The sequence below is a fragment of the Cherax quadricarinatus genome, chromosome 44 (assembly GCF_038502225.1).
Source record: "Cherax quadricarinatus isolate ZL_2023a chromosome 44, ASM3850222v1, whole genome shotgun sequence".
Classification (NCBI taxonomy): Eukaryota; Metazoa; Arthropoda; class Malacostraca; order Decapoda; family Parastacidae; genus Cherax; species Cherax quadricarinatus.
This window is the reverse complement of record NC_091335.1, coordinates 23,631,212-23,658,595: the sequence shown is the minus strand read 5'-3', so window position 1 is coordinate 23,658,595 and position 27,384 is coordinate 23,631,212. Positions and strand designations below refer to the sequence as shown.

The 27,384-nt window shown below is 38.7% G+C and overlaps 1 protein-coding gene across 7 annotated transcripts in view; it reads left to right on the top strand.

The window, feature by feature from the left end:
* LOC128697408 (2-acylglycerol O-acyltransferase 1) overlaps positions 1-18,642 on the top strand; it is a 126,793-nt gene extending 108,151 nt beyond the window's left edge. For all 7 annotated transcript variants that reach the window (XM_070094197.1, XM_070094198.1, XM_070094199.1 and 4 more), the window contains exons 8-9: positions 3,394-3,593; positions 10,226-18,642. In XM_070094197.1, the coding sequence (XP_069950298.1) occupies positions 3,394-3,593; positions 10,226-10,380 (355 nt within the window). In that variant the 3' untranslated portion in view covers positions 10,381-18,642. The remainder of the gene's footprint in view (positions 1-3,393; positions 3,594-10,225) is intronic.
* Positions 18,643-27,384: the final 8,742 nt, after the last annotated feature.

The window sequence follows — 27,384 nt, the reverse complement described above, 5'->3', positions numbered from 1 at the left end:
CCCACCGAGGCATGGTGACCCAAAAAGAAAGAAAATCCCCAAAAAGAAAATACTTTCATCATCATTCAACACTTTCACCTCACTCGCACACAATCACAAATTATTTAGATAAAGAAAAATCAGATATCACATTGGAGAGAGGGAGTATGAAAGAAGTGAATGTTTTTAGATATTTGAGAGTTGACATGTCAGTGGATGGATTTATGAAGGATGAGGGTAACCATAGAATTGATAAAGGAAAACAGAGGAGTGGTGCATTGAGGTATATGTGGAGACAAAAAACATTATGTATTGAGGCAAAGAAGGGAATGTATGAAAGTAGTGGTACCAACACTCTTATATGGATGTGAAGCTTGGCTTGTAAATGCTGCAGCAAGGAAGCGGTTGGAGGCAGTGGAGATGTCCTCTCTAAGGGCAATGTGTGGTGTAAATATTATGCAGAAAAATCAGTGTGGAAATTAGGAGAAGGTGTGGTGTTAATAAATGTATTAGTCAGAGGGATGAAGAGGTGGTTTGGTCATTTAGAGAGAATGGATCAAAGTAGAATGATGTGGAGAGCATATAAATCTGTAGGGGAAGGAAGGCGGGGTAGGGGTCGTCCTCGAAAAGGTTGGAGGGAGGGGGTAAAGGAGGTTTTGTGGGCGAGGGGCTTGGACTTCCAGCAAGCGTGCTTGAGCATGTTAGATAGGAGTGAATGGAGACGAATGGTGTTTGGGACCTGACTAACTGTTGGAGCGTGAGCAGGGTAATATTTAGTGAAGGGATTCAGGGAAACCAGCTATTTTTACATAGCCAGACTTGAGTACTGGAAATGGGAAGTACAATGCCTGCACTTTAAAGGAGGGGTTTGGGATATTGGCAGTTTGAAGGGATATGTTATATATCTTTATGTTTGAAGGGATATGTTATATATCTTTATAAATGCTTCTAAACTGTTGTATCTGGGCGCCTCTGCTAAAACAGTGATTATGTATGAGTGAGGTGAAAGTGTTGATTGATGATGAAAGTATTTTCTTTTTGGGGATTTTCTTTCCTTTTGGGTTACCCTGCCTCGGTAGAAAGCGGCCAACTTGTTGAAAAAAAAAAATTATTTACACCAATTTATACCATATTCTGTGTGGAGCAATGTTTGACTGACCATTGCCACACGTTTGAAGTGCTAAAGTACCTTGAAATGCATCTGGTATCATAAGACACTAGTGTACACATTTTAAATTTTAACCCTTTCAGGGTCCAAGGCCAAAATCTGAAGTGGTGCCCCAGTGTCCAAGAATTTAAAAAAAAAAAAATTATTTTTTCTTATGAAATGGTAGAGAATCTTTTGGTGAAGGTAATAAAACAAAAAGTACGAAATTTGATGGAAAATTGACAAAATTATGCTCTCGCGAATTTTGATGTGTCAGCAATATTTACGAATCGGCGATTTGGCCGACTTTGACTCCCATTTTAGGCCAATTACATTATTCCAGTCGACCAAATTCTTAGCTATTTCACTAGTATTACTTCTATTCTATCGATTGAGCACAAGAAATAGCCAACTCAACTGTTTCAATTACAAAATAAAGTGATTGGAAATTGGTAATTTGGCCAATTTAACACTAAGTTCAAAATAGGGTCCAGAATAAACAATGTAGGTATTCCTGGCACTAAACTAACATTTCCTCTGTTCATTAGTTACGTTTTGAGGCTTTACAAATAAATTCCATTTTGATTTTTTATTCACATAATGAATTTTTATTCACACCAAAAAATAGAAGATTTACTGTTATGCAATATTGTAATAATTGTATAAATATCATCACCACATTTGTGAATGTATATTAGACCCACCAGCTGGTGTGTATCAGACGTGTGAGGTCGTTTGTTTACTCTTGAACATCGGCCAAAATTTAACATTTCCACTACTTTGAGCTCAGTTTCAAGCCATTTCCAGTGCTAAAACCAATCAAAATCATCTCTATTTCTGTAATATGTCTTCCATTCTATCAAATGAGACCAAGAAATCACAAATACAACTATAAAAAACATACGAAAAAACACTGCAAGTCGCTGTTTTAATCGAAAATCATGGTCTCGGTTTTTTCTCATTATACACAGTGTGCTGCAGGATTTGTTTTATGTGGTGCACACATACCACATAGATGTATTCTCTCATATCTAGGCCCAAATTTACCACTCACAGTTTATCAGAGTGAGCTGAACCCATGGTGTAGATCTACGGTTTGGACCCTGAACGTAAAGCCGTAGATCTATGGGACGGACACTGAAAGGGTTAAAAAGCAATTCAAAAACTGAATAATGATCATAATTTGGCATCAATAAATTGTAAAATGTAAATATCACTGGACCATCTACACTTCTATTGCCAGCGAGTGATCATCTTTTTGCCAACATCAACACCATAAAATCCTAAGGTTTCATCAGATTAGACTCATTGTAGTCTTATTCGATACTTAAAAATGCACTCTTTCATTCTGTAAGATTTTTTTTTTTATCTCAAAATCTTGCCCCACACAGGAATTTTCTTAGTAGGCATGTCACAGTTAATGGGTTAATTGTACTTTATGTTGAATCTAACTTGAAAGCATCATAGAACTGAAACACACTCCTATATACAGAAACTTGTATACATGAAAACCAGGATAGACAATGAGGTTCTTAAATATACTGTGCTTATCAACCTGTGCATAATACATGTGTGTGTGTGATGAATGGTTTGAAAAACCGACAAGTTGAAGATTAAGACACTCATGCAGCATATGGGAATCTTTATTCAGGAAACGTTTCGCCACACAGTGGCTTCATCAGTCCAATACAAAGAGGAAGGCGTAAGGAGAGGAGGAGTATGAGGTAATCAGTCCCTCAGCCTGGAGTCGATGTGTTCAGTCCATCAATCTTGTGTGCTGCATGCACCCACATATTAGGCAGGGTGACCCGGAAAAAGAAGAAACACTTTCACCATCACTCACTCCATCGTTGGGGTGATACTACCGTTCAGATGCCTCTCCAAGTGTGGATATTCCCACACCTTCAGATTCTATGCACTATACTTTCCACATCCAGGATTCAAGTTCAGCTAATTGGATTCCCTGAATACATTGATAAATGTTTTCTTGTGTGCATATTTGTATTAACTATGTTGATAATTTTGTGATTATGTATATTTGTTATCATTATTTCATAAAATTCATTAAGATAAATATTGATAGGTGTTCTCTTCTACAAATAATACATAATTTTCTAGTTCAATGTTGCTAGAAAAAACATTTCATGATAGTATTTTGAACCAGCCTCTCCTCCCACCCTATCGACTCATGGTACATTATTAACTTGCTTTCTACTTGTAGGATTGAAAGTGGAAAGAAGTCACAAGTTTTGTTTTCTATATTTCAGTGCTTCACTTGTGCCAATGTTTTCCTTTGGTGAAAATGAGATCTATGACCAGATAACTAATCCTGAGGGTTCTCTGTTACGTCGATTTCAAAATAGTCTTCAGAAAGTCATTGGTCTGGCTCCATGTATGTTTATTGGCCGAGGTGTGTTTCAGTATAGCTTTGGCATTGTTCCCTTCCGAAAACCTATCTACACAGTTGGTAAGTTTTCTCTGATAAATTTTCCACTTTTTTTAGATTATTAACATTTGCTATCATGATGTAGGATTATAATTAATCACTAAATAATAGGAATGGTGTTAAAACATGTAATAAATTCTTGGTACCATCTTTACACAGTTTAAATTCCTAGAAAATGCCATAGGAATGGAGCACTGATTTTGAATATTGAACTCAAAACATATTGGTAAATGCAGCGAAATACAAAGCATGCATCCCTTTGTATGTGTGTACATTTCCTCTGTTCATTAGTCACATCCCCAGACCTCTGTTATATTTCTTTTGTTTTCCGCTTTGAATTTTTATTCTCACAAAAAACAGAAGATTTACTGTTATGCAGACTACTGCATTAGTGTAGAAATGGTATAAATAATATCAGCGCACTTGTGAAACAATATTAGACTCACCAGTTGACGTGTATTGGACTTGTGGCATGTTTTGTTTACTTTTGAACTTGGGCAAAAATTGAACATTGCTACTTTCAGCTCAATTTCAAGGTACTTTTCATTGTGAAACCAATCAAAATCGTCTCAATTTCTGTAACATGTCTTCCATTCTATAAAATGAGACCAGGAAAACTAGAATAAAACTATAAATAGCATACGAAAATACACATCAAAATCGCTGTTTTAAACCAAAAGCACTGTCAGTTTTTTTTTCTCATTATGCACCGTGTGGTGCAGGATTTTTTTTATACTGCGCACACTGACCACATAGACCCATTCTTTCATATGTAGGTCTACCAGCTTTCTCTCGCTAGAGTTGAAGGAGCTAGAATTTATGCGTACTAGTATGGCACCAACCCTGAAAGGGTTAATTTCTTGACGTGTTTGACCAGGTGTGGTTTCCAAACTGGTGCTGTGTACTCCAGTATGGGCATGATGTACATAGTGTATAAAGTCTTGAACGATTCCTTACTGAGGTACTGGAACGCTATTCTCAGGTTTGCCAGGCGCCCATTTGCTGCAGCAGTTATCTGGTTAATGTGTGCTTCTGGTGACGTTCTTGGTATTATACTCGCCCTAAGATCTTTCTCCTTGAGTGAGGTTTGCAGTCTTTGGCCGCCTGGCCTGTACTCTGTCTGTGGTCTTCTTTGCCCTTCTCCGATCCTCATGACTTGGCATTTGGTGGGGTTAAATTCTAGGAGCCAGTTGCTGGACCACTCGTCCAGCCTGTCCAGGTCTCTTTGTAGACCTGTCTGGTCCGCATCTGATTTAATTCTCTTCGTTAACTTCACATCATCTGCAAACAGGGACACTTCTGAGACTGTCCCTTCCATCATGTCATTCACATATACCAAGAATAGCACTGGTCCCAGGACTGAACCCTGTGGGACCCCACTTGTCACAGGCACCCACTGTGATACCTCATCACGGACCATGACTCGCTGTTGTGTCCCTGTTAGGTATTCTCGGATCTATTGCAGTGCCCTTCCTGTTATATGTGCCTGATCCTCTAGCTTTTGTACTAATCTCTTGTAAGGAACTGTGTTGAAGGCCTTCTTGCAGTCCAAGAAAATGCAATCAACCCACCCCTCCATTTCATGTCTTACCTCAGTTACCTTGTCATAAAACTCTAGTAGGTTTGTGACACAGGATTTGAATTCCATGAATCCATGTGTGTGTGTCTGTCTCTGTGTGTGTGTGTGTGTGTGTGTGTGTGTTAGTTACCATTTGTGTGTGTGTGTGTGTGTGTGTGTCTGTGTCTGTGTCTGTGTCTGTCTGTCTGTCTGTACTCATCTAATTGTGGTTGCAGGGGTCGAGACTCAGCTCCTGGCCCCGCCTCTTTATGAACGCTACTGGGTCCTCTCTCTCCCTGCTCCTGAGCTTTATCATACCTCATCTTAAAGCTACGTATGGTTCCTGCCTCCACTACCTCATTTGCTAGACTATTCCACTTCCTGACTACTCTATGACTGAAGAAATACTTCCTAACATCCCTTTAACTCATCTGAGTCTTCAGCTTCCAATTGTGACCCCTTGTTTGTGTCCCATCTCTGGAACATCCTGTCAATGTTCACCTTGTCTATTCCATGCAGTAGTTTGTATGTCGTTATCATGTCTCCCCTAACCCTCCTGTCCTCTGGTGTTGTCAGGCCGATTTCCCTTAACCTTTCTTCGTAGGACATTCCCCTTAGCTCTGGAACTAGCCTTGTTGCAAACCTTTGCACTTTCTCTATTTCTTGACATGCTTGATCAAGTGTGGGTTCCAAATTGGTGCTGCATACTCAAGTATGGGCCAGACATACACAGTGTACAGTGTCTTGAACGATTCCTTACTAAGGCATCGGAACACTATTCTCAGGTTTACCAGGCGCCCATATGTGCAGCAGTTGTCCGGTTGATGTGTGCTTCTAGAGACATGCTCGGTGTTATACTCACCCCAAGATCTTTCTCCTTGAGTGAGGTTTGCAGTCTTTGGCCACCTAGCCTATACTCTGTCTGCGGTCTTCTTTGCCTTTCCCTGAGCTTCACGACTTTGCATTTGGTGGGGTTAAATTCGAGAAGCCAGTTGCTGGACTAGGTGTCAAGCCTGTCCACGTCTCTTTGAAGTCCTGCCTGATCCTCATCTGATTTAATTCTCCTCGTTAACTTCACATCATCTGCAAACAGGGACACTTCTGAGTCTATCTCTTCCATCATGTCATTCACATATACCAAAAATAGCACTGGTCCTAGGACCAACCCCTGTGGGACCCCGCTCGTCACAGGTGCCCACTGTGATACCTCATCACGTACCATAACTCGTTGTTGCTTCTCTGTCAGGTATTCTCTGATCCATTGCAGTGCCCTTCCTGTTATACACGCCTGATCCTCTAGGTTCTGGACTAATCTCTCATGAGGAACTGTGTCGAAGGCCTTCTTGCAGTCCAAGAAAATGCAATCAACCCATCCCTCTCTCTTGTGTCTTCTGTTACTTTATCATAAAACTCTAGAAGGTTTGTGACATAGGATTTGCCTTCCATGAATCTGTGCTGGTTGGTGTTTATACTCTTGTTTCATTCCAGGTGCTCCACCACTCTCCTCCTGATAATCTTCTCCATGACTATATACTATACACGTCAGTGACACTGGTCTATTGTTTAGTGCCTCTTTTCTGTCTCTTTTTTGAAAATGGGAACTACATTTGCCGTCTTCCATACCTCAGGTAGTTGCCCAGTTTCAAGGGATGTGTTGAAGATTGTGGTTAGTGGCACACAGTGTTTCTGCTCCTTCTCTAAGGACCCATGGGGAGATGATATCCGGTTCCATTGCCTTTGAAGTATCAAGGTCCCTTAGCAGCTTCTTCACCTCCTCCTCAGTTGTGTGTATATCATCCAACACCTGTCGGTATGTTCCTTGTTGGTGTCCTCCTCTGCTCTGTCTTCCCAGAGGCCTTCCTGTCTCCACTGTAAATACTTCCTTAAATCTTGTGTTGAGCTCCTCACCTAACTCTTGATTGTTTCTTATGAGTTCCCCAACTTCTTTCCTGAGCCTAATCACCTGGTCTTTGACTGTTGTATTCCTCCTAATGTGGCTATACAGCAGTTTTGGGTCAGACTTGACTTTTGATGCTATGTCATTTTCGTACTGTCACTGGGCCTCCCTCCTTATCTGTGCATACTGGTTTCTGGCTCTTCGACTAATCTCCTTATATTCCTGGGTCCTTTGCCTCCTGTACCTTTTCCATTCTCTGGTGCACTTAGTTTTTGCCTCTCTATACCTTCAGGTAAACCAAGGACTCGCTTTGGTCTTTCCATTATTTCTGTTGCCTTTGGGAACAAACCTTTCCTCTGCCTCCTTGCATTTTGTTGTTACATATTCTATATTGTTACATATTAGGGGGTTGTCCTCAAAGGTTGGAGGGAGGAGGTAAAGGAGGTTTTGTGTGCGAGGGGCTTGGACTTCCAGCAAGCATGCATGAGCATGTTAGATAGGAGTGAATGGAGACGAATGGTATTTGGGACCTGATAAGCTGTTGGAGTGTGAGCAGGGTAATGTTTAATGAAGGGATTCAGGGAAACCGGTTATTTTATATAGCCAGACTTGAGTACTGGAAATGGGAAGTACAATGCCTGCACTTTAAAGGAGGGGTTTGGGATATTGGCAGTTTGGAGGGATATGTTGTGTATCTTTATACGTATATGCTTCTAAACTGTTATGTTCTGGGCACCTCTGCAAAAACAGTGATAATGTGTGAGTGTGGTGAAAGTGATGAAAGTATTTTCTTTTTGGGGATTTTCTTTCTTTTTTGGGTCACCCTGCCTCGGTGGGAGACGGCCGACTTGTTGAAATAAAAAAAAAAAAAAATGTAGTCCCTTTCTCCAATCTCGTCCATGCCTTCCATTTCCTCAAATCCCCATCGGTTTTTAATGAGCAGTGCAACCCTTCCTTCCAGTCTGCTCCTATCTTTCCTCAGGATCTGATATCCCGGTGGGAAGATTGCATCTGTTATTGTCTCAGTGAGTTTCGTTTCTGTGACTGCTATGATGTCTGGGGACTTCTCATTGATTCTTTCATGGGTTTTGGTTTAGTTTGTTCAGTTGCGTTGGGGTTGTCGTGGTTGGAGTTTTTCTGCTGGTGTTTCTGGGGGGTGTGTTTGCCCTTCTACCCGAGTCTGGGTCCGGCTTATCTTCATCATTGCCTCTCGTTCCTCTTTTTGTCTTTGTACCCTCTCTTTCAGTATCATTCTTTCTTTTTGTGTTCTGTCGCGATCAAGGTACACTCTCTGGTACTTCGGTTTGTCCCTCACTTGTGCTTTTTCCCACAGGATCCTGGTTCGAGCTGAGTCTTCCTTGAAAATTACGTTGACAGGCCATTTCCTTCCGCTCGCAAACCACCCAATTCTCCAAGAATTTGTCACTTGGGTCATGTCGCCCTCACCTATTGTTTTCATGATACCTTCAATCGCTTTTTCCTCCTCCTGTTTTCTTTCATCATGGGTTCCCCTTTCAACTTCTTGAACCCCATAAACAAAAACTGACCTCTTCCTTTCCTCCTCCCACTGTCTCCCCCTTTGCATCCTCTGAGGTGTTTTAGTTCCTTTCATTGAAATGTTCCTGCCTTCAATCCCTGCCCTTGCTGAAGCCCCTCTGATTAGTGAACTGTCTTTCATACTCAGCTGTTCCTTACTACTGCAGTTATCTGTTAATCTCTGCATATGGCATACCTTCATTGTCTTCAGACCTCTCGTTTGATCTTAGTTTGCTCCTCGTCTTTTCCTGGGCCCCTCGTGGGTTTGATGGGGCATTTGCATGTGGTATAGCTCCTTTTCTCCCTACAGTTCCCTTGTCTGTGACTGATATAGAAGTTCCTGATGTCATGTCTGCACTGTCATTTGTCTCTAATCTGTTTCAGGTTTTTTTTAGTTCCACTTCTAAGCCCTGTATATTATCATCATCTGCTAAGACTTGTATCTCCCACTTCCTGCTCTCTTCAGCTATCTCTCCTCCATTTTCTTGCCAAGCTCTTCTAGCTTCCTTCCCCACTCCTCCTCCCATTTTTTGAGCTCTTAACTCCCAATCTTCCCTTCCAGGTTCATCCACCAGACCTCTGGTTCTCCTCCCTCGGGGGGGGGGGGGGGGGGGGGGTAGCTGTATTCATACGTGTATGATACAGAAGGGGCCCCTCTTTACAGTATTTCACTAATGCAGTGGTTTTCAGTTGTACCCATTCTTCATTTATTCAGACTTCCTTAAATAAATATATTCACCACTCACTATAAGCTATGAAAATATTTTAAGGTAAGTAATGCGTGTAGGTAGTAGGTTGGTAGACAGCAACCACCCAGGGAGGTACTACCGTCCTGCCAAGTGAGTGTAAAACAGAAACCTGTAATTGTTTTACATGATGGTAGGATTACTGGTGTCTTTTTTCTGTCTCATAAACATGCAAGATTTCAGGTACGTCTTGCTACTTCTACTTACACTTAGGTCACACTACACATACATGTACGTACAAGCATATATAGACACACCCCTCTGGGTTTTCTGCTGTTTTCTTTCTTGTTCTTGTTTATTTCCTCTTAATTCCATGGGGAAGTGGAACAGAATTCTTCCTCCGTGTTGTAAGAGGCAACTAAAATGCCTGGGGCAAGGGGCTAATAACCCCTTCACTTGTATAAATTGCTAAATTTAAAAAGATAAACTTTCGTTTTTTCTTTTTGTGCCACCCTGCCTTGGTGGGATACGGCCGGTTTGTTGAAAAAAAAAAGTAATGTGTGTACTGTATATACATTTCTAAGGCCTAGCTATGTTGCTCACTTAATATATGATAGTATAAACATGTTATCAGGCTTTTATGTTAATTTGAAAGTGTAAAAAGGCTATGTTTTACTTGACAGCAGTAGCCTGGAACCTAACCTGCTGTATAAGCAGGTACTGAAAAGTAACAATACCCAAGTAACCCACCCATAGAAAACTTATGACGATGTTTTGGTCTGACTTTAACCATTAACTAGTCACACTAGTGACCAATTTATGATCCAGGTCAGACCGAAACATCGTAAGTTCTCCAATGTGCTGGTTATTTGTGTAATGTATTATAAGATATTCTAATACATATGAGGGCAGTAATAAAATCTGCATATATATCATTGTTCCCTCTAACCAAATCCCTTTTTTTTTTTCTTTTCAGTTGGCTCACCCATTGATGTCCCTTTGGTGAAGAACCCCACTAAGGAGCAGATTGTGGGTCTCCACGAGACCTATGTCAAGGCTGTGGTTGATTTGTATAACAAGTACAAAACCAAGTATTCAGAGTTCCCTGAATGTGAAATTAAGATTGTTTAAAGATTTTAAAATTACATCCCATTTTTATAAAGGGTTATGAATTCATTTTAAGCATAATAAAATACCATGATTTTAAATTATCTTGCATGTAAGAAAGTTGAGACTGTGGTATAGACACATTTTAAGGGTTTGGAGTACACCTAATTCTAAGATATATTAGCTAATTGTGATTATCGTCTTGGGACCATGATTAAACTCATTTATAAACTTCAAAATTATAAAAATGTAGTGAAACTTAGAGCCACCTTATGGTAAATTTAAAATGCCTTAAATTCAAAATGCCTTAAAATTACCAAGATACAATTATAGGTTGTGTGATGCATTATTTACTATTGCTTATGCTAGCAAAAAGAATTCTTGTTACAATGACAAAATATCTGTTATATTTGGAAAATTAACATGTACTTTTAATTGCTGTATAAAAACTAAAAATTTTTTTTGTGGTGGATTGGTTTCCAGCAGACTTATTTCAGTTTAAAACTTTGAACTTTATATATTTTGCATACCTCTTGATGGTTCTGTGGACCATTGTCCTCATGGGCTGGTTGATAGCTTGATCAGTCAGTGTTTTGTTCCCACTCAGTATGTAGGTGCATCGAATTTTTTTAATAAACTTTATTCACAATGCTGTATAATTATTATGAGATATATAGCTGGTGGGAAATATTCCGTATCGTTAAAGCTTTCTTACTGCAGGAATTTTCTTTCCAAGGAAAGGTGATACGTAACTCGTTTTCGGTCATTTTAAGGCCTTCAAGGGAAACAGGTTCTTGGGGTAACACCTGAGACAGTTGTGAAGTTCCACAGTCTGGTTTGGCTATTTTTAAAGTGAAGCAGTCACAAATTGTAATTATCAAAAATACATGAAAAGACTGCTGACTGCTCTTGAGCAAGTACATACATGAGAGTAGAAGAGGAAAAAACAAGAATGTTGTAAGTGTACAAGGGAAATAAGAAATAGATAAACGTGGTTTTTGAAAGGGGAGCATATGGGGTTCTGAAAGCAATGCATGCCAAAGCGACACCAGAGTTGTAAAGTAGTCAAAGATAAGAACTATCACTGGGGGCAGAGAGGCACATTTACCAGTTGACCCTACTAGGCCAACTGGTCAACCTGGAAGGTCATTTACTGTGCAAAAGGACTCTAAATGGCATAAGACCATTAGTTCCAAATATAGCAGCATGTAAAAAACTTAATAGGTTTTTAACATGTATGGCATTACTCGCACTTCAGGTAGACTACTACATGTTCCATGTTCTTCCTTTGGATAATGTTAGCTTTTTTAAGAATTCAGATTTTCACTTGCAGCAAATCCTGAAGTTCTTCGTCTTCTTCAATTATATGTTGAGTTCATGGATGCTGTATTTTTTCTTTGAAAGGTACCATCAACATAGAAACCAAATCAACTGATTAACTGATCCTTTTTAGCTTCACACAAACCTCAAACTGTTATTCTGATGCAGAAAGGAGAACATTTTCATTAAGTAACTGTAACATCAGATAGCAGTTTTCAGGAACTAAGTTCATATGTAACTAAGCAGTTTGACATTTTAGTGATGGCAAAATGCAATGGAATAGTTTTTAAAGTGCTGTCATTGCATTGTCTGGGTTTTACAGATGACCATCATTCTTTATTTTCGGTCTAAAAGGCATTTTTTTTTTTTCTGTGAGAAATATTTAATGTTTGATGGAGCCATGAAGTGGCTCCAATATGAAGACTATTCCACTTTGTGCAGCTTGAGGAGAAAGTTCTGCATATATTGTACTTGAAGAAGGAACATCTGAAAAATGTAGAAAATGTGAGTATGATGCCATTTTATTCTCCAAACATTGCAGTGCAAATGTCAATATAGTATATTAATGTGGTTACTATAAGATGTTGAGTGAATAAATAAATATGAATGTATTGGGGGGATTAAGACATACCTAAAGCAGGCTGGGATATCGTGTTGGAGTGGTTAGTGTGTTTGTTTAGTAAATGCATGGAAGAAGGGAAGGTACCATAGGATTATCAGAGAGTAGGCATAGTTCCCTTGTATATGGATAAGAGAAAGAGAGAATGTAAAAATTGTAGATTGTTGGAAGGGTTGTTAGAGTTGATTTGGACATAGGAGGGAATAAAATAGGACAACTAGAATGGGTATACATCTGGGATGGAGAGAAGGACGGGTAGGAGCCATTCCAGGAGAGGTTGGAGGAAAGAGGCAAAGAAGGTATATGGGAAAATTGGTTAGCCAGACTTGATAAAGTTCTGAAAATGGGAAGTACAGTGCCTGTATTCTGAGAAGGATGAGGATGTTGCAGCTCGGAAAGCCTTGATTAATACCTCCCATTTTCCCAGGTACTGTATAGCTCCTATGGGTTTAGTGCTTCCCATGAACATCATAATATTTGCATTAAACACGAAAAATAAATTACCATACTAAAATATAGACAGCGAGAATATTCACTCCATAGTACCTTTTTATATTTATTTATTTTCCCTGGTGACTATTAGCACTGTAACAGACATTTTCATCATTATTTAGGGAATTGGACAGTGTACGTAGTATGTATTAGTTGCATGCCCAAAATGTACTAGGTTTTTTACCACAATTTATTTTGAAGAATTTAGAAACTCAGTAACTGTTGTTTAACTTAAAATTAAATCAAACATATTAAATAATGCAGTAGCACTGATACACCTAGGAACTTTTCAGCAAAATTGGTTAACTTTTTTTAATTAATGTAGCTTTTTTAACACCTTATGAAGAACATACACAGCATAACTGAAATGCAGAAGTATTGCAGGAATTGTTACATATTTGCACACTAGCCAACCTTGTCTTTACCTAGAAGCTAGATTTATTTTTTTGGACAGTTGTACATGTATGTACAGTACTGGATATTATGAAATGCTCTAGTCAGATCATCCTATTTTCATTCAGATGTAGAAAGAAAGATGTCAAACACATAATGGGGGAAAATGGCATGGTAAATGCAGGTTATAAAACTAGCTGTTAGGAAGGCTAATGTACAGTATACTATTAATGTTTTTTTTTTTTTTTTTTTTTTTTTTTTTCTCTCTCTCTCCCCGCACTACAAGAGTCCAGCTTGGGCCAGGCTTGTCTGGTGTGCTCCCTCAGTATCTTTGAGCTTGATATTGGCAAATTTGTCATTCCACAATTTATAGTTCATGTGCTCTTTCTTATCCTCAGCCAGGTTCATGGATCTGTGATTCCTATATGGTATGTTAGCTGAAAGCTTGGTTCTTGACTCAGACACACACAGTATTTATGATATTCAAACCTTAGTTCCTGTAATAGCAACATGTATCTGTTAGTATTATCTGAGAGCTTGGTTTTTTTTGTATGATATGCTAGATTATTCACTTGTTTTAAACCTGACCCATAATGATGCAGAAATGTTAGGCTAATTACTAATAGGTCCGGAATACATTTCTTTTTTTTTTTCCCATTAAAATGTATGTTCTGTTTCCCTAGCTCACCATCCATGAGCCTTTCACAGAATGCATTTCTTTCAGATACAGAAGAGGCTCAAGAATGAACAGTATCTCTTTAGTATAGGGTAGACTATGGCTTCCTTTAATCAGTGTCTTTTTCCCAGTTATAGAGAACTGTATCCACCATCTCATTTTGTATGTAACTAATTACTGTACCTTTACCTATGCTCATATTTGGTGAATAATTGGTAAGAAATAACTTAAGTATTTCAGATTTGTTTTCTAACTTAATTTGCTTAACCTCAGCCAATTTCCAAATTTATTTGAATTAGTTTTCATGTTTCTTATCAGTGTTGTACAAAAGAGATATTGTGTGATGAAATGCAGTAAACTCAAATAAAATAATTTTAATTGCAGTTGAAAAGTACCTTTTCTGCATAGCACTTGAAAAAGCCTTTATAGTGTGCTTTGTAAGTATGGAAGCATCTATAAGCAAAACCTTAGTATGCCATGCCATGGATTTTTTTACCTTCTGATTCATGTTGGAAGAATCTACCACCCGTTCAGTTAGAGATAGTGAGAACATAAAAGAGCTTGTGCAGTGAGTAATGCCACTATATGAAAAGAAAGTCAGAGGTCAGTAGTGCAGAGTAAAACAAACTAGAGATATTACAGAATTCTACTAACTGAAAATCTAATGGTTATAATTATATCTATAATTTTTAAAGGGGTGGACAGGTAAGCCAGCAGAAGGCCTTGGTCAGATGACCAAAAGCTCCAACTGCAGGTCATAATATGACTAAAATCCATGTCAGAAAATGCTTGTCCTGTTTGCTGATAAACCTTTTCTAACCTACATGTAGAATACTTGTCAACCTCAGTACAAACATCAGCTATTGATGGCTCTGCATCCACATCAACACAAGAACCAGAGTCACCTACCTCAAGCCAGTGGGGCAATATCAACCCTCTCCACACTTGGCAGTGTAACAGGCAACAACAACTAGAATGTAAGGCAAGATAAGCTGTAGTAATTTGTATCTAGTAGAATATTTAGAAATGTTATTTGGCAAATCTGGAGGTCTTTGTTATATAACCTGGTTTTTCCATGTGTCTTCACTCCAAATAGAGCTATTTTCCATAAGGTGACAATTTTCAGGAAAGTATCTGCCACATTAAGAGAGGGTTAACCCTACTGTATGTGCAGTACTTCTCAAAAAAGATGTGAATATTTCACTAGTGTAATAAGTGTTCTTCACATTAACAATTAATTAGTATAATAATGTAGTATATTGTTAATTTAAAGGTGCCATATTAAACATAGGAAAAAAATAGTGTATTTAAATAATAGTATATCACATAATAGATTATAGATTAGGTATCCATGGAAGGTGGGTACCTTTAATTGGTTACCTGAAGTTTTTTCTTCCTCCAAGGTTCATGTTGGTAACTTGATACCACCTTATCCAGTCAGCTTCAAATTGTCAGTGCTGGTGTATATTATATTATATATCAAATTGACCTCTGGTCAACTTGATATAAGCCATTCCTAGATAAGTTTCTGTGCAATAACCTGAGAATGTCTCTTCTGATGGGCTTCAGGCATTCGTCACTGATACATCGTATCAAGAAGGTTGGGATTGTTATTTGAGTGTGTAGATGCCCATTCTATTTTTAAAATGATGTGTGGTAGTATTTTTTTTTCCGTGACATAGCCTTAGTATGCTTTTTCTGAATGGCTTCAGTCTCAAATGGCTGATTCATCTTACGGCCAGGATAGTACCTAATAAGTTTAAGCTTGTTTAGATGCAAATTTACCAATTTCTTAACATATTCAATAAACTTGATATTGTTGGATTCTGGGCAGTAACTGGAGATTACTACTGTTGATTGACTTAAAACTTTGTGATAGTGAACTTAGCTCAAAGGAAGGTTCATGGTGATTTTTGGCTGTGTGTTTCAATTTGCCAATTTTGTTAAACAAAAGGTTTCCATGTAACAATCAGAAAATGCTTCTTCTGGTTTGCCATTTATATTAACAAAATCACGAAAAGTGTAATTATAGTGTTTGTGCAATAATTTGTGAATGCATAATGCGATCACCTTCAAGCCTTCACTAGTGATCTGTCTTGTTTAGAGGAAGCTTTGGATTGTTATGGGAATGTGTAGGTGCCAATTTACAAAATTTGACTTCAGTCTCTCGGCTGTCCTTGTTTGGCCACTCATAGCAGTTATGCAAATTCCAGTTTCTTAAAAGCTAAAAATAGAAATTCTTATAGGATTGTAGAGAATTTGAAATAGAGTATAACCGAGAAATATTGAAAACTTGCATTTTTAAGTTTCAAGAGTTTAGGGAGTCCATAAATATATTTTTGTACTGATTAATTCCAGCACATATGCTCAGGTACAGTGCTCTTTCTTCCTCCAAGATATTCATTTGTAACTCAAAAATATCTTGTCCAATTGGCTTAAATTTTCAATGCTAGTTACCTATAATTAGGGGAAAGGTTTATGGAACTTTTGGCTTCTGCAGGTGACCTCCCAAGTTTGGTTTCTGTAAAATAACTTAAGCACATAAGCAAACATGCCTGTTCTTATTTGCTTCAAACTTTTAACACTGGTGTATCTTGCTTAGATGAAGGCTGGCACTCTTAATGGTGTTCATAAGTGCCAGTGTGCAATTTTTGTTTTTATAGTAGTATGTATTTTTTTGTAGAAAAGATGCTGCTTCTGAATGGCCTCGATCTTTATTGGCTTACACATCTTAGGAAAAGCATGATGTCTTTTAGGTTTAGGCTCTGCAGATGCAAACTGTCCTAATTTACAAACCTTGCTTATAAACTTTGAATTGTAGGATTCAGCGTAAAAACTGGAGAATGCATCTTATGGTTAGCATCTTATTTCTAGTGTTCGTCATTTTTTTCTTTACTGAGGCTTTTCCTTGATTTTGGGTAGCATAGGTTTTAATTTGCCAATTTTATTAAACCATTTGGTTTTTGTGTAATGGAGAATGCCACCTCTGATCAGCTGGTATACCTTACTGAAAGAAAGGCTTCAATTGATTTTGGGTTGTGTGTGCTAATTTGCTAATTTTTTCAAAGAAATCGGGAAAATTTAAATACTGGTTTTCTTGCTATAATTTACGAAGGCCTCATCCTATCAGCTTCAGACCTTCAACACCAAAAGCTTAAGCATGCAACTTTCGACAAACTTCAAAATTATAAGTGCTGATGTATTTTGGGACATTGGTGTGTGTGTGTGTGTGTGTGTGTGTGTGTGCAATAAATACAGAATGCCACTCCTGATTGGCTCAAAACTTGCAATGCTGATGTATCTTAGTGGAAGGTTCAGATTGGTTTTGGACTGTGTAGGTGCAATTACCATTTTAATTGGCAGTGAGATAAGTGCTCATGACAGTGTAGGAGGGCCCCACTGATACAGCAGGCTAGATTCCAGGCTCTTGCAATAAAGTGAAACACAGCCCTTTTTTCACTTTCAAATGCATATAAAAACCTTATAACATGTTTACACTAAGTGGGCAATAGAGCTAAGCCTAAAAAAATGCATAAACAGTACACATTACTTACCTTTAAAATATTTTTATCCTTAGATTATAGCGAGTGGTAAATATATTTATTGTAAGAAGTCTGAATAAATAATGGTTATAATGAAAACTGCTGATTAGCAATATACTTTAAAGCGAAGCACTGTAAAGTGGGGCCCACCTGTATAAACTGAATTTCTCTTCTGGTTGACTTCAGATATTCAGTGCTGATATTTAACTAAATTAAAAACTAATGCTGCACTCTGTACAATTCGTTTTACATGCTTTAAGGTAAAGGGGGCCGAGTTTATGAGATATGGGATACCTTTCTCAGATCGAGCAGTGACTGAAACATATTTACTTAGATTTGATGCCTTCTTAGGTATAACACCTTTCAAATAAATTATTGGTGCTGTCCAAAAATTTAAGAAATTGTTTAATATCTATGAGTTCAAAATAACGTTAAAATGCCTGCATGCAAAGCTTGTCATCTTTATATCAAATTCCAGACCCATGCTCGACTCCCTCCTTGCTCTTGTTCTTGCAGGAGTGCATTACTAACCACAACTTACACTTAAAGCCCTTGGGAATATATTTTTAAGCACAATTCTCACTCGGACCCAATTAAGCTTGATTCCTTCCTCCTGTTACTGTTTTCTCCGACAGAGCTCCTTCTCGTATCTCCTCGCTTGATTTCTTTCTTGCTACTGTTCTCTCAGGAGAGTATTACAGTGCCACAACTTGTGCTGTGTGTCCCATGAATACGTCACCCTCATGCTTTTCTTACACAAATACACGTTGCCCATTTTAAGTCCAACCACAGCTACATATTTTTCTGTAGTAAATACTTTAAACTGTATACAGCTACAACAAATAACAGTTCACTTTAGTAGCTAAGTGTTATACAGAAATAGATGGGACTTAGATGTATCAAGCAAAATATTTTTAAAAAAAATTTCTTAAATTGTCGAGTTAGTGTATGATAAATGTGGTTTGCTTGAATGTTTATGTAGTATTTTGTACATTTTCATTTATGTAAATTTTAAAATTATTGCTGTTTATTAAATGTTATATCTGTTATAAAGATGTGTATGTATAAATGTGAGTGATGGTATTTGTATTTAACATGAAACATAAATGCTGTATATATAAATAGTTTAAAAATATATGTTTACTGTGGACACTACAGTGCCAATGACAACAATGTTAGTAATGTTATCTTTTATGTATGGATTATGTGATAAGTAGGAATGGAGAAAAAATATTTCAATTTTTTATTCTCATTTTATTCTCCTCTTTAATTTATACTGTATTGCCTTTTCTAAGTCTTTATCTTCAGGCCCCAGGTGAAGACCAGTTAATAATTATCACAGGTTACCACATCTGCCTTTCATAGTGCGCTCTATATTTACGAGAAGTTAACAAATTGTATTTTACAGTTACAGTGGATCAAAGGATTATTGTAGGTTATCACTAAGTAAAGTACTATACACTGCTAGCATAGGATTATCACTCATATGAGTTTAGCGCTTTTTTGTGAATGTAAGTCAGCACGCATTGTTGTGAAGATGCACAAAATTTCTCTGCTTGACCTTGTAATGAATATGTTAGACAAGATTTTAAGGGATAGTCCACCATTTCAAGTTCAGTAGTAAAATGCTATTATTTGTACATAGCACTCTACTCATAACCAGTGCAACACTAATATTAATACCACATTCCCTTGTGAGTTTATAATTTAAGTTGGGATTATTTCCCATTTTATGTAATTTTGGTGCTATAATTGTTTAGTAAGAAAAAATAATGTGGGGGGAAAATGGTGGGTGGTGCATTGAGGCATCTGTGGAGACAAAGAACATCCATGGAGGCAAAAAGGGGAATGTATGAGAGTATAATTGTGCCAACACTCAAATGGGTGTGAAGCACGGGTTGTGAATGTTGGAGCAAGGAGGATGCTGGAGGCAGTGGTGGTGATGTTTGAAGGTAATATGCAGTGTAAATATTATACAGGGAATTCAGATCTTAGAGATTAGGTAGTGTGAGGTTACTAAAAGTATTATCCAGAGGGCTAAGGAGGGGCTGTTGAAGTGGTTTGGTCATTTAGAGAGGATGGAACAATATAGGATGACGTGGAGAGTGTATGAATCTGTAGTGGAGGGAAGGTAAGGTAGGGGTCATCCTAGGAAAGGATGGAGGGAAGGTGTAAAGGAGGTTTTGTGTTAAAGGGGATTAGACATACAGTAGGTATGTATGAACATGTTAAATAGTGAAGGGTTTCTAGGAAACCAGTTAGCTGGACTCGAGTCCTGGAGGTGGGAAGTATAGTGCCTACACTCTAAAGAAGGGGTTTGGGATATTTACAGTTTGGAGGGACATCTGAACTGCTGTATCTGCACGCCTCTGGCAAGACAGTGACAGTGTGAATGATGGTGAAAGTTTCTTTTTTTGGGTCGTCTTTCCTTGGGAGATGGCTGTCTCCCACCAAGGCAGGGTGACCCAAAAAAAGAAACTTTCACTATCACTCACACTATCACTGTCTTGCCAGAGAATTGCAGATACGACAGTTCAGATGTCCATCCAAACCACAAATATCCCAAACCCCTAATTTAGAGTGCAGGCACTGTACTTCCCACCTCCAGGACTCAAGTCCAGCTAACTGGTTTCCTAGAAGCCCTTTACAAAATATTACTCTGCTCACATCTCAACAGCTCGTCAAGTCCCAAAAATCATTCGTCTCCACTCCTGTCTAACATGCTTGCATGTGCCTGTTAGATGTCCAAACTCCTTGCACACTCCCTCCATCATTTCCTAGGATGACCCCTAAACTATCTTCCCTCCACTACAGATTTATACACTCTCCAAGTCATCTTATTTTGTTCCATCCTCTCTAAATGACCAAACCATTTTAACAACCCATCCTCAGCCCTCTAGATAATACTTTTAGTTACTCTGCATCCCCTCCAAATCTCCAAACTACAAATTCTTTGCGTACTATTTACATTTTCTTGGTAATCTTTCATCTTACATTTAGAAATTAGTAATTATATTTACTTTCCTATACAACCTTTGGAATATGTGGTGCTCATTTGTGATAGGTTACTTATGGTACTGCCAGTTTACTTACAGTACTGCCAGTTGAAGTATTACCAGAGAGAAGTGTGATGAACCTCAGTGTGAAATCAAAGATGATTTTATTACTGAATTGCTGGTAATGACAGACATGTAATATTAAGCAGAAATGTGCATTTAATTTTTTTCTAAATAATATAGTGTAGAAAGTAAAAATATAAAAACATTTAATAATAGACAAGATAAAAGCAATGGTCCACTGTTTTGCGAAGTTTGTTGGGAACTGAAGTAATGTTTGATATTCATATTTTTTACACTTGTGTACTTTTTATTTTAGATAATGGTTTACAGTAGAAAGTCCTTTTTTTATGGGATTGTGCCACAGTAAATCAAAATGGAAAATTAGAGAAAATTTAATGTAGTATGTAATGATTTCTCTATAACAACCTGAAGTAGTTGGATGTTAATAAGTGTATAGGAATACAATAGTTACAAGTGTCTTCATGTCTTAAGTTAGAACTATTAGGTAAAGCACATTTGTGTGTTTGTATGTATGTGTTTTATATATTTATATATATATATATATATATATATATATATATATATATATATATATATATATATATATATATATATATATATATATATATATATATATATATATAAGAATGCACATGATAATTTTGGTGCTAGTTCTACTTTTAAATATAATTTACTTGTTTGACATCATCGCAATTTAACAGAAAATTATAATGAGTAACAATGTTCACAAATAACTTCATTCCAATAATGTTTTTCTCTTCATTAAAATGAAGGAATTTGTGCTTTTTTTGTTTCAATATACCTTTTTATTTTTTTATTTTCAACATTGAAAAGACAAAAAAGAATGTCAGATTTTATGCATAACTAAAGAAATCATAAAACATTTTTATGCTAATGACCAAAGAAATGCAGGTAATACTAGAAATAGTTCATTGGTACTTAGTATTTTGCTTTAGCCACCCCTTGATGCCAGTGAGTTATTCTTGTTCCAATTAACTGAACTTGTGCTCCCTCTCCTTGGGTGGAACTTGAATGGCTTCCCATTCCCCAGGCATTATGTGACCCCTATAGGTTTAATGCTTCCCCCTAATTAGAATAAAAACTTGCTTTTGCTGTCATGTATTTTGCAGTTATCTCTTGATAACTTTTGCAACAACGGTGGTCAGAGTTGGTGTACAATAAATTGTATTCTGTCAAACCATGTTTGGGTTTCTGAGCATCTTAAAATTAGTGTCGTGTTTTGGAGATTTCACTCCCGCCTACTTATAGGACATATCTCACTCTCGGGTATCTTGTGGAAAAATGCTTGACACTGCTTTCTGAGGATTACCAGGTTACAATGTCAGTAAACCATCTCTTAATAAATTGTCCTGTCTATCAGCAGGAGCACAGACTTTCCTCCCTCTAATCAAAATTTGCTAATCTACTCCAAAAGCAAGGCGAGTTGCTCTTGTGAAGACGAGCAAGATTTCATCTCTAGTCATATTGGCAAGATATTCTTTTCATAAAAACTTGCATCTGTGTAACAGCTGTGGCCCATACTAACCTTTCTAGTGTATAAATATACCTAGCTGAAAGAATATTATTTTAGCCTTCATGTTTCAGTGGCTTGGCAGTTTGAGTTCATACCCCAACCCTCTTTCAGCCATGGAGGCATTAAGTACAGTGCCTGAATTCTGAAGGATTATTAAACCTGTAGGGATATACAGCACCTGGAGAATGAGAGACAATCAGGTTTGATCTAAGAAAGGTGAGGATAAATTAAATTACCTGGATCAAGAGCCCTCCCCCTCACTGGCATCAAAGCACCTTGAGGGACACTGGTAATGGTGTGGGTGTTATGGTTTTGGAGGGGTATTTGAATCGTGTTGTTTGAAGTGGTGTGGTGCATACGGATTTAGAGCTTTTATAATAGTTGTGATGCCCTTCCGGCAAGGCACCTGTTCAGTGAATAATTGTGAATGTGATAAGTTTTTTTTGTTTATCCTCTTATGGTGGGAGACATTTTTACACAATATACTTGCGTTGAGTGAGTGCGTGGAGAGTTTTAAACCAAGTGAGAGAGTACTTGTAGTTGGGGATCTTAATGCTAAAGTGGGTAAAAATGTTGTGGAGGGAGTAGTGAGTAAATTTGGGGTGCCAGGGGTAAATGAAAATGGGGAGCCTTAAATTGAACTACAGTGGACCCTCCCTTTTCATCAATCTCCATTATCGGCGATTTATGTTTTTGCCGACTTTTTTCGTCAAAATATTGGTTCCGTTTTTGTCGATGGTACAGAACCTGTCCAGTGCCCAGCATGCAGACAAAGCTGCCTCCCACACACATTCTCAGGCAGTGTCGCGTTGTTTCTCGGTGAGTGAACATATCCTTCGAGGTCATACAAAACATTTTGTAATGATCCATTTTTTTTTGGCACTTGTTTATTGTGTGTGACTGCTAAATAAGCCACCATGGCCCCAAAGAAAGCTCCTAGTGCCAGTTCTTTGGTAAAGAAAGGAACGCCATAGAAATGAAAAAAGAAATTAAAAAATATGATAGTGGTATATACATTGCCGAACTCTGCAGGATGTATGAGAAGGCGCCATCAACCATCAGCTCCATTGTGGTGAAGAGAAAAGAAGTCATGGAAGCTGATGTTGCAAAAGGGGTGAATGCAATAACGAAACAGAGATCCCAAACAATTGAAGATGTGGAGAAATTGTTGTTGGTATGGGTCACAAAGGAACAGTGGGAGATAGTGTTGTGCAGTCGATACTTTGTGAAAAGGCAAGGCAGTTGCATGACGATCTCAAAGAAAATGCCTGCAACAAGTTCTGATAGTGAATTTAAGGCCAGCAAAGCCTGGTTCGAAAAATTCAAGAAGCAAAGTGGCGTACAGTGTTGTAAGGCATGGTGAGGGTGCCAGTTCAAACAAACATGTGGCTGAAAAATTCATGTGGGAATTCAAAGACTGTAAAGGCTGAAAAATTCCAACCCCCAACAAGTGTTCAATTGTGACAAAACAGGCCTGTTTTGGAAGAAAATACCAAAGAGGACCTACATCACACAGGAGGAAAAGGAACTCCCAGAACACAAGCCTATGAAAGACAGGCTAACTCTCTTGTTGTGTGGTAATGCTGGTGGGGATTTCAAAGTGAAGCCTTTACTGGTGTATCACTGAAAATTCCAGCGTTCAAGATAAACAGTGTCGTCAAGAGAAATTGTGTGTGATGTGGAAGGCTAACAGAAGGGCATGGGTCACGAGGGAAATTTTCCTGGAATGGTTCAATGAAGTGTTTGGCCCAAGTGTGAAGACATACCTCCTGAATAATAAAATGCCACTCCATTGCCTCCTATTAATGGACAATGCTCCTGCTCATCCTCCAGACTTGGAAGACCAATTGTCTAAGGAATTCAGTTTTGTAACGGTGAAGTTCTTGCCTCCTAACACCACTCCTCTCATCCAGCCCATGGACCAGCAGCTCATAGCAAACATCAAAAAACTGTACACCTAAGTCATGTTTCAAAGATGCTTTGACATAACCTTGGACTCTGAATTGACCCTAAGAGAGTTCTGGAGGGATCACTTCAATATCTTGCATTGCATAAGCCTTATAGATGAGGCTTGGTAGGGAGTGACTTCCAGGACGATCAACTCTGCTTGAAGAAAATTGTGGCCAGATTGTGTCCAAAAGAAGGATTTTGAAGGGTTTGAGGCAGACTCTGTCAACCCTACACATGTTGTGCAATCAATTGTGGCATTGGGGAATTCCATGGGGTTGGATGTGAGTGGCCAGGATGTGGAAGAGTTGGTGGAGGACCACAGTCAAGAGCTAACTACTGATGAGCTGGAAGAGCTTCATGTGCGACAGCAACAGACCACAGCTCAGGAAATTGCTGCAGAGGAGGAGGAAGAGAAATGGAAGAAGGTGCCTTTTTCAGAGATTAAGGAGATTTGTGCAATGTGGACTAGGGTGCATTCATTTGGGGAGCAACATCACCCTGAGAAAGCTGTTGCAATCCATGTTAGCAACTTTTACAATGACAATGCCATGTCCCATTTTAGGCAAATCTTAGAGATGCCAGAAATAGACCTATCTGGACAGATATTTTGTGCGACAGGGGTCCAGTGACTCTCAAGCTGGTCCTAGTGGCATTAAAAAACAAAAGGGAAGTGACCCCGGAAAAGGACTTGGTACCTATAGTCCTTATGGAGGGGGATTCCCATTCCAAACAATAACCTCTCTTCCCTCTCCCCTCCCTGTCTTCCATCCACAAACAACAGCCTTCAATAAAGGTAAGTGTCATGTTGAATGTTCTTTTTCTTGTGCATGTAAATCTATCTTTAAGGTAAAAAAACAACTTCTGTTAATACTTCTGGGTGTCTGGAACAGATTAATTGTATTTACAGTATTTCTTATGGGGAAAATGGTTTCAGTTTTTGCTTATTTCCATTTTTGCCGATCTCTCTGGAATAGATTAAACACGAAAACTGAGGGTCCACTGTATGTATGTGATGAAAGAGGTTTGGTAATAATACATATTTTATGAAAAAGATAAGTGCAAGGTATAATATAGCACTTAATAAAAGTAGTTTGTTAGATTATGTATTGGTGGATAAAAGGTTGATGGGTAGGCTTCAGGATGTACATGTTTATAGAGGGGCAACGGATATCGGATCATTATTTTGTTGTAGCTACAGTTAGAGTAAGAGGTAGATGGGACAAAAGGAATATGGCAACAGAAAGTAAGAGAGGTGAAAGTGTATAAACTAAGGGAGGAGGAAGTTAGGGTGAGATGTAAGCAACTATTGGCAGAAAGATGAGCTAGTGCAAGTATGGGTAGTAGGGGGGGGAGTTGAGGGATAGGATAGTTTCAAAAATGAAGTAATAAGAAGGGCAGAGTATATTGAGAGTAAAAGATAGGTGAAGAGAGTGCAAAAAGAGAGCAAATGATCGTGGGAAAGGCATTGTCAAAAAATTTTGCTGAAAATTAGAAAAAAAAATTTTGGAGTGAGATAAACAAGCTGAGAGCCTAGGAAACGTATGGATTTATCAATTAAAAACAGAGTAGGGGAGTGAGTTGATGGGGAACTGGAGGTATTGGGTAGATGGCAGGAATATTTTGAGGAACTTTTAAATGTCAATGAAGAAAGGAAGGCAGTAATTTCGTGCACCGGCCAGGGAGGTATAACATCTTTTAGGAGTGAAGAAGAGCAGGATGTGAGTGTGGGGGAGGTGCGTGAGGCAATACATAGAATGAGAGGGGGTAAAGCAGCTGGAACTGAAGGGTTCATGACAGAAATGTTAAAAGTAGGGAGAGATATAGTGTTGGAGCAGTTGGTGTTAGTCTAATAAATGTATAAAAGTGGGGAAGGTACCTAGGGACTGGTAGGGAGCATGCATAGTTCCTTTATATAAAGGGGAGGGGGACAAAAGAGATTGTAAAAATTATATGGGAATAAGTCTACTGAGTATACCAGGTAAAGTGTATGGTAAGGTTATTATTGAAAGAATTAGAGGTAAGACAGTAGGATTGCAGATGAGCAAGGAGGCTTTAGAGTTGGTAGGGGGATGTATAGATCAAGTGTTTACATTGAAGCACTGTATAGCCCTTGTGGCTTAGCGCTTCTTTTTGATTATAATAATAATTACATTGAAGCATATATGTGAACAGTATTTAGATAAAGGTAGGGAAGTTTTCATTGCATTTATGGATTTAGAAAAGGCATATGATAGTGGATAGGGGAGCAATGTGGGAGATGTTGCAAGTATATGGAATAGGTAGTAAGTTACTAAATGCTGTGACGAGTTTTTGAGGATAGTGAGGCTCAGATTAGGATGTGCAGAAGGGAGGGAGATTACTTCCCAGTAAAAGTAGGTCTTAGGGATGTGTAATGTCACCATGGTTATTATATTTATAGATGGGGTTCCTCTTCAAGGGGGGGGGGGGGCTCCTTGGCATGGTGAAGCTCTTGGTTTGCAGAATTAGACTTTTGGTCTCCTTTCTCAGACCAAATCTAATTACCTCCCAATCTCCTCTTTCCTATCCCACCCTCCCCATACCCCCCCCCCCCTTTTTCCCCTTTCTTCCCCTTGTTTCCCATCCCATTTGTAGTGTCTGGGGTCCTCCCCACAGGCATTACAGTTTCTAGGTAGGGGGAAATGAGGTCCCTCGGGGGTGGTGTGGTTTGCCGTGGAATCTGAATTGTCTGAAGGTGCCCTGCTCCCTTCCCGGAAGGGGTGCTCTTCAGATAATGGGTATCTCCGGAAGCTGCCTGTCGGTTCTGGGAGGTGGCAGCCGAAGGAGGTATGCTTTGTGGCGGGTTTCCGACTGCCCTTTCTTTTGTCCCCTGAGGTGGCTCGGTAGATGTGAGGCTGCTATCCCTCAAGCCCACTGCCCGTGGGCTTGAGGCCCTCTCGGATGAGGGGGTGAACTTCTGGCCCTTCCGTGCCTCCTAGTGACTGTCCCTCCACCGTCTCTTTTTTTTTTTCTTTCCTTCATTCTTTTTTTTCTAAAAGCAAGAAAGATATGAAAGAATCACTTTTATTATGGAGTCTTCACCTAATGAAACCCTCCTCCCAGACCCCCTTCCGATCCCACACCCTGTTCTGACCCGGCTTCATTGTCAGTCCATTCTCTCGACTCTTCTCATACCCCTGTACCTTCTGCCAGTGATGCTTCATCATCTGCTTCAGGTGCTGCGGCATCACCCATTTTAGTCCATGCTGCTACTTCTGTTATGCCTTTCACAATGTGCCTGGCTTCCCCAAATATGGTGCAGCGGTTTTCGGACTGCCCGCCTCCCTCGGGTCAGACCGCCCGCAGTACTCCTACACATCCAAGACAACCTACTGATGACAGTTCATCGATGATCACTCAAAAACGACCTACATGACACTCGCTACCTTTGTGTACCAGCTAAC